At 44.7% G+C, this 7,909-nt stretch overlaps 1 protein-coding gene across 1 annotated transcript; it reads right to left on the bottom strand.

Annotated features, from left to right (window-relative positions):
* Window positions 1-3,514: 3,514 nt before the first annotated feature.
* Window positions 3,515-7,319, bottom strand: CALHM3 (calcium homeostasis modulator 3). The gene is made up of 3 exons (XM_061637703.1): window positions 7,033-7,319; window positions 5,133-5,394; window positions 3,515-3,997 (listed from the first exon to the last, which is right to left on the bottom strand). Exons 1-3 carry the CDS (start codon window positions 7,317-7,319, stop codon window positions 3,515-3,517), a joined length of 1,032 nt encoding a protein of 343 aa, XP_061493687.1.
* Window positions 7,320-7,909: the final 590 nt, after the last annotated feature.

The following is a 7,909-nucleotide window of genomic DNA, read 5'->3' as shown; positions in this document are numbered from 1 at the left end:
AGCGTAGTCTCAGACCGAGGAACTCAGTTCACAGCCAAATTTTGGAGAGCAATGTGGAAACAGTTGCAGACGGAATTAAAACTCTCCTCCGCCCATCACCCCCAGACAGATGGGCAGACGGAACGCTTGAACGCCGTTTTGGAAAGATATTTACGAAGTTATGTGTCCTATCAACAGACTGACTGGGTATCATATTTGCATTTTGCAGAGTTCGCCTACAACAATTCTCTGCACTCCAGCACTCAACAAACCCCGTTCTTTGCTAATTATGGATTCCATCCTAAAGTCTTTCCAAGCAGCTCAGAAGGAATGCTGGTACCGGCAGCTGAGAACTTCCTTAAGGAATTGCAAGCGGTGCAACAGACACTGAAACAGCAGTTAAACGAAGCTTGTACGGAGTACAAGCGAGTTGCTGACCTGCACAGGAAGGAGGGCCCCCCCCTTCGACCGGGAGACCAGGTGTGGCTGTCCGCCCGCTTCCTCCAGATGCCGGGCAAATGTAGAAAATTACAAGACAAGAGGGTGGGTCCTTTCGAAATAGAAACTCAAATCAATCCCGTGGCGTACCGACTGAAGCTGCCTGACACATTTAAAATACATCCTGTGTTCCATCGATCCCTCTTAACGAAAGCCGCCCCTCCCAGTGAGTTACGGCTGGAGGAACCTCCCGGAGCTCCACTCCTGGTAAATGAGCAGCTTGAGTTTGAAGTTGAGGAGATCTTAGATTCCAGGATCAGACGCCACAAGCTGCAGTACTTGATTCACTGGAAAGGCTATGGGGTGGCTGACAGGTCATGGGAAGATGCAGCTGATGTGCATGCTCCAGAATTGGTAAAACTTTTCCATCAACGTTTTCCCCACCGTCCCAAGCCAGACAAGGGGAGGGGGGCACAGCCTGGGAGGGGGGATGGTGTCGGAAGGCAGAGCTGGGGTCCCAATCCTGGGGAGCTGGATCCCGGAGAGTTGGGAGAAGAGTATTCGGATGGATGGCAGAGGGAAGGGGGAGGAACTTCCCCCCTTTGGAGCGAAGACAAAACAGAGGAACTGCCAGTGATAAGGTCACTTAGCAACGGGGAGCCTGAGCCCTCCCTGGACATTCTCACGCCTCCCCCTCTTTCAGGCTCAGAGCAAGAGGGGAAAGAGGGAGGGCTGCTCACAGCCGAAAAGCGGGGAGGCAGTTTACCATCAGCCCCTCCCCTATCCCCCATCCTGGAATCGGAAACTTCAGAAGAGGAGGGGGTGATGCTTCCCCCCTCACCGCGCACACGCAGACAGCTGAAAAGACAGGAGAGAAGGGGGGGAAGGCGGGCAGTACCTGAGGGGCAGTTAAGGAGGAGCGAAAGATTGTGCGCCCGTTTGGCCCCTTCTTAAAGAACAGGCGGGAAGAAGTCCCTTGCTCTGTCAACTTTCTCCCAATGCCGCAGGACCTGTATCCCTGTATTGCTTCATGAGAAAACGCAGTCTTTGTTTGGACATTACCCTAATAAAACACGAATTAACTACAGCTGTTGGTCTGGTTCCTGAGTCACATCCTGGGCCTGACAGTGACGGACCTGTGCAGAGCTACCGGCGGAGGGGCAGCCATGCCACCCTTACTTTCAAAAGCCCTGAAACCACCAAGTGCTGCCTACCTGCCTCCACCACCATGTCTTCCTCATCTTCCATGTCTTCCTCATTGCTGCCCTCCCCGCTGGGCCTCTCATCATCCAGACCGGCCATGATGGCAGAACCGCACCAGCTCTTTGATGACATGAGCTCTGGTGCCGGGGCCTCCCCCATCGGTGCCCCCTGGTGCTGAGCAGGCCACCGCCTTCTTCCTCTCTGAGCCCATCGTCTCCACCTTTGCGGTGGCCTACAGGAGCAGCCTGGCCAGCCAGGGCAAGGAGATTGTGGGCTGGAACATTGATTGCTTCATCCCCGTGACCAAGCTGAAGTACTATTTTGCCATTGACACCATCTATGTTGGCATAAAGCTGGGGCTGCTCCTGTTCCTTTTCCTGCACCAGGACTGGCAGGTGCAGTACCAGCAGGTCATCCCACTGGCCCCACGCTTTGATGTCAACACATTGATGTAAGAACTAGTAGACATTGTCAAAACATTAGGAAAGTGCTGGTTGTTATTGTATTGTTATTGAAAGATGTTGCTGTTGCTTTTTTAACAATGTTAATATTTGGTTATTTAAATTTTTGTAAACTGTATTGTCCTTTTCTGATATGTATTTTGTATTTGTGTTTATTTTTTGTGAGCCACCTTGAGGGCCTTTTTGGCCAAAAGGCAGCATAGAAATAAACCATAACATAACATAATAACATAACATAAGCAGTTGTCTTTCTGTTAGCTTTATATGCCTGTCACTCTTTTGTCGGATCTGTCTCTTTCCTGGGTAGGGTTACCAACTTTTTTTTTTGGGGGGGACAGCTTCTAACCTGTGTCTTTAAAAGCAGGCTGATGCATCTTGTGTGGTGAACTGCTACCATGACTGCTTTAAGGACAGTTCAGTTTGGTTGACGTACCTATTCCCCACTGCAATAATCTGTAAGACGTGGACTCTGTTGGGAACTACTTTATGTACTACATCTTGAACACATCATCCTGCCTTATACCATTGGTCCATCTAGCTCAGAACTGTCAGCAGCTCTCCAGATCTTCAAGCTGGGGTCTTTCCTAGCCCTTCCTGGAGATTGAATCAGGGACTGTCTGCAGGAAAAGCATGTGCTCTGCCACCAAGCTACAAACCTTTTTACATTTTTGTTGTGGACTATGGCCCATACTGTTGTGCTGTGCGGAATGCTACCCGTGCCCAGTGCACTGAATAAGGTACCAGTCTCGGGCTTGGATGTCAGAAACAAGACAAGTTCAGACGCAAAAAGTATTAAAAGTCTTTATTGCACCTAGGCTGTGCACCACACATTGTCCAGCTCCTTCAGATTTCTCTCACTTCAACCCCCACTGTGTTCTCCTGCAACCCCCATGCACTGGGCACTGGGCACAGGTAGCATTCCGCACAGCACAACAGGGGTTATGGGCCCAGCAAAGAGACATGCCAAGGCCAAAGGAGCAGATGTGGCTGGCGAAGGGCACTGTTTCTGTATATATTGCTTGGGGAAACCAAAAGCAAGTGTGGGGGTTGCAGGAGAACACAGTGGGGGTTGTGGAAGTCTGGAGAAGCTGGATAGATTACTTTATGTCAGTAAAGGACTCTTAAACTTTCGACTGCCTGAGACTGCGTTCTTATCCGAAAACCTGAACTAGTGCTGTAAGCTTTAACTACTGGGCTACGCTATTTTCCGAATGACAACACATACAGGGGGAAAAAACTGAACTGAGTTTGTGCAGACATTAAATACTTCATTCCATGCCTTTAAAGTTTCAGGGGCTGATTCTTGCATACTAAGTTATTGTTAAAAACACAAGAGCAGGTCAGACTTCCTCCCCCTGAAAAATTGTTCATTGATTGCTGGGGATGTGATATATCTAACTATTGATGCTCTCCATTTCCATTTCCTTTTCCTTTTAAACATCTGTTTGCTTTGTAATTGTGGTCCCTGACTGGGGATGCCACCTGTCAATCATACTGCCTGCCCAAGGCATTGATGTTCCCCCTGTGTCCAGGGATTGCCGCTGTGTAGCTCGGCTCAAATCCAGCAGAGGTTTGCTATAGTACCATGACTGAAGAAGCTTATTCATTTGCTCCTGGCTGGCAATTCCCCGCAAGTGATCCCTCTCTGCTTCTTTTCCCTCCACTTTTTCTGTGTGGGCATTGAAACACCTTCGTTTAATTTCTTTCTGCATGCTCTCAAAGAAATGGAGGATGCACTTGTGTGCAAAGTCCCGGGTATGCTCACAACAAGTCTCATCAAAAATCTTTTGTTCAATATCGATGTAATTGCTCCAGTAGCGAGTCTGCAAGAAAGCAGCCTGATTGAAGCAGGGCCTGAGAGAGCGGGCAAGGAAGGCAATCACTATAAGGGTCAGCAGTATGCTCCATCCAAAAGCCTAGAGAGCAAAGGAAATATAACCAAAAACCTGTAAATGTTAAAGCAAGCAAGACCAATCTCAGTCACAGGGACACAAAAAAACCAGGACATCAGTATTCTGTTGCTTGAATATCACAGGGGGGAAAATGCCAAGGAGCTTCACAGGTCCTCTAATCTACTGTTCTTCAATCTTGGGTCCTCAGATGTTATTGGACTACAACTCCCATAATCCCTGACCATTGGCTAAAATGGCTGAGGATGACAGGAGTTATAGGCTAACAGCATCCGGGGACCCAAGGTTGCACTGTGTCTAGTCCAACATTCTGCAGTGGCAGGCCCCTCCAGACTTCTAATAGTTAAATATAATGTTAATAAATGTTAATCAGTTAATAAAAGTTAACATTTATTTAGTGCTAGGTACTGTATAGAAAACAAGAGGAATATGATTTTTGGCAGATAGACTTATATATTAGATGGATAAAATGACACTGACAAATGCATACTGAAATCAACACAAGAACTGTTCTGGCGGTTGGCATATATCATCAGCTGACCCATGGGCCTGTCTGTGATTGCTTCTCTCTTCCGGAGAGAAGAGCCTGGACTGCATCACCAACTGCCAAGGGTCAGAAAAGATTGTCCCTTCACTCACACCAACATATTCATATTTATATTATACCTTTACATGGATTTTTAAATTGTAACCAGTCTTGGTTGAAACATGGCATGGCATGAGATGATGCATAACACATAGGACATGAAAGGTGATGAAGACTGTTTTGGACATAGGGCCAAAAGGGCAAAAGACATGAGAACAGAAATGTGAGTGACTTGTCCAAAAGTTTGTGTTTGAGTCATATTGTACTACATAAGTCACATAGTAGCTCAATATCTCAAGAACTGTTAGCTAATCTGCACCTGCTTTGGGGCCTATGTGCAGTTTATGTTACTCTTTCCTGCAGTAGACTACAGAAACCAATGAATAAAGTGATTCTTCTTATATCTAATCAGTGATGATCCAGGAGAGTATTCTGAAGATAAGCTTCACTCTTTTGATGAACTGATTCCTGCATCTATTCAGGAGCAAGTTAATGGTCCCATAGAGCTTTACAGAATTTCCACAGAGCAAGATCTTATAGATGTCTGTTATTTACCTGTGACCAACATCTGAGGTACCTGGACACTGCCTTGCGGGAAGTATTATTCCTCATGAGTTCATCATCCTTGCATGGGACCTTGGAGAGCAAGTGTTGTACTTCATCATAAGGTGTGATGTTGGTGACAAAACCTGGAAACTTATCAGGGTCGATGGAATTGCTGAAAGCACAGACAAAGCATTTTCCATCGAGGAGGGTGACTATGATCCAAACAACAGGTGCAATCATGGCCCGTTGCAGAATGGAGGAACACATGTACCTGTTTGTTGGACAGAGAAGCAAGAAAATAAACTAATATTTCTGAAGATGGAAGCTTTTGTTCAGTCGCAGAACTTGCTTAGCACTGGCAATAGGAAGGGAAGAGAAAGCAAAGCATCGTACTCCAGGGTTTTCCAGAGGGGCAGCTAAACAACAATGAGTCTTGTGGTACCTTAAAAATGAGTGCACATTATGGCATGAACTTTTGTGAACTAGAGCCCATTTCATCAGATTTCTACTTCTATGAGATATAATTCTATAGAGGGTTTTCTTCTGTGAAGATCAGAGGATCTTTGTAGGAGCTGAAAAAAGGTTAGCAGAAACTATCTGGGATGTAGACACTATAAACAATTAAGTTTATAAGGAGAGATGCTACCTATACTATACTATATTATACTATATGTATAATCATAAATGGAATGGGGGATCATGATATAAAAATGGCTGGGGGGCATTTGCAGAGGAGAACTGAAAATTGAGGAAATGCCTTGTAATATATAGTTCTACCTTAAGCACTTGTGATCCTGGCAACCCCAGATGTTCAATATTCAAAGATATGTCCTTAAAATGTTGGATTTCAGAAGCCTTAATAATACTAAATGTAGTCTTAATAAAAGCCTTAACAAAACTAGACATGATGCAGAATATCTGTGACGATGATCTCCCACTTTTAAAAAATTAAAGCAGTGCCCCTCCACCCCACTCCCAGTTCACATCAAGACACAGTGTTGGAGTAGGAGGCTAATCCTTTTCTATGTATCATTTTCTCAACTGAAATAATCTAGTTGCCATGCAGGGGAAATTTTTCAGGTATCTGATAGCTGCCTGTATGTGAGGGAGACAGGAAGGAAGGCACCAATCCAGAGACAAAATGGGAGGAAATCTCAAGGGGCACAAAAATACTATTTCTTTGGCTCAATGGGTTGCAAATATAATCTTCCTCAGGGACAGTGTAAAACAATGTTCTGTGCTCTACATTTTGTTGTTGTTGTAGCAAATAATTCCCTGTGTGTTTTGCCCTGCAGAACAAATACCAGCTTGGAGATCAGGGTGGGGGTTAACTGGAAAAATAATGCAGGAGGAAATGGTTACAACTGTCTCTCTCAGCACTGCAGTTCTGATCCAATTTGCACACCCACCCTGGATACTTTTAATTTAAAAAAATAAAATGTTGGAGAATCTTAATTTCATTATCACCTTTAATTTGGTCCTGAATTCAAATTTTGCCTTATTATATGTCCTTGGGTGTGCCACTATTTCTTAGCTTCAGAGTTGGGTATTATAATAACTGTACATGAGAACTGTCAGAGCTTGGAAAAGTTACTTTTTTGAAGTACAACTCCCATCAGCCCAATCCAGTGGCCATACTGGCTGGGGCTGATGGGAGTTGTAGTTCAAAAAAGTAACTTTTCCAAGCTCTGAGAACTGTAATATATTTCACTGGGTTATGGTGACATCAAGCAAAATAAAGATTCTTATGCACTGTTAAGGAATAAAACAATAAAATTTCTAAATAATGTTAAGACTTAATAGCTTTGAGGAAGTTTAAATTCCACCAACAACCATGGGAGAAAAGGGAAGAGTGAATAAGTAAACTGCATTGTTGGAAGTCATTTACACTAGGACCAAAATCCCCCACCTGATAATGGCTAGATTCTTCTTCCTGTCCCCAGCTGGTCTTTTCCACTCCTCAAGCATCACCACAAACTGCCTGTTGACAATGAGACCACAGAGGAAAAGTGCCACTGGAGGTATAAACATGATTCCTAAGCCATACGCCGTGTTGTATTTAGCAAGGCAAGGGCAGTTGAAGTCAAAGGAGGTGTACATCTTTACACTTGCCAGGGCTAGCAGCCCACAGATCCCATTTGTCACTGACTCTGAATTGGACTGGAAGTACTGGAAGATCATCCGAAATCGATCCATGGTGCCTTGATGACCGAGGGCCTTTCCCCCTGAAGAATGTTTGGTTTGGTTTCAGAGAGATGAAGCTCTGTCTGGTTTAGTCACTCTTGGCAGCCCTCTCTGGTACTGTGTTTAGGAAAGCTCTATAAGATCTGTTTAGTTCAAAGTTAGGAGACAATAGGCAGATAGAGCAAACAGTAAAGTAGTCAGTTTTGAACAGATGGCCTTTTCAGTTGTCCTGTTGTGTTAAGTCACAGTTGTGTTAAGTCACATTAACATCACTGTCTTTGTTGTGCCCTTTTCGGCTTCATGTGTAGGAACCTCCTTATTCAGTCCTCATTGGCGTAATTGTTCCAGGACCAGCCGTGTTTCTTATCCATATGTTGTTGGATCAGGATGAGACCTAGAGCGTAGTTATCTTGCTTTTTAAAAGCAAATGAATAGAGCCTTGCTGTTATTATTTTCCCTCCATTTAAAAAATAATAATCACAGAACTCTTTTGTACGCCAAGCAGCCGTAGCCTGGGATATGATGAGGTATTTAGTCTCCAGTGTGGAGAGTGTAGTTGTTGCACGACAGAGAATGAAAGTTGTTTTCAAATAATCAAAAGC

The sequence above is a fragment of the Rhineura floridana genome, chromosome 7 (assembly GCF_030035675.1).
Source record: "Rhineura floridana isolate rRhiFlo1 chromosome 7, rRhiFlo1.hap2, whole genome shotgun sequence".
Lineage (NCBI taxonomy): Eukaryota > Metazoa > Chordata > Lepidosauria > Squamata > Rhineuridae > Rhineura > Rhineura floridana.
This window is presented reverse-complemented; position numbering and strand designations above follow the sequence as displayed.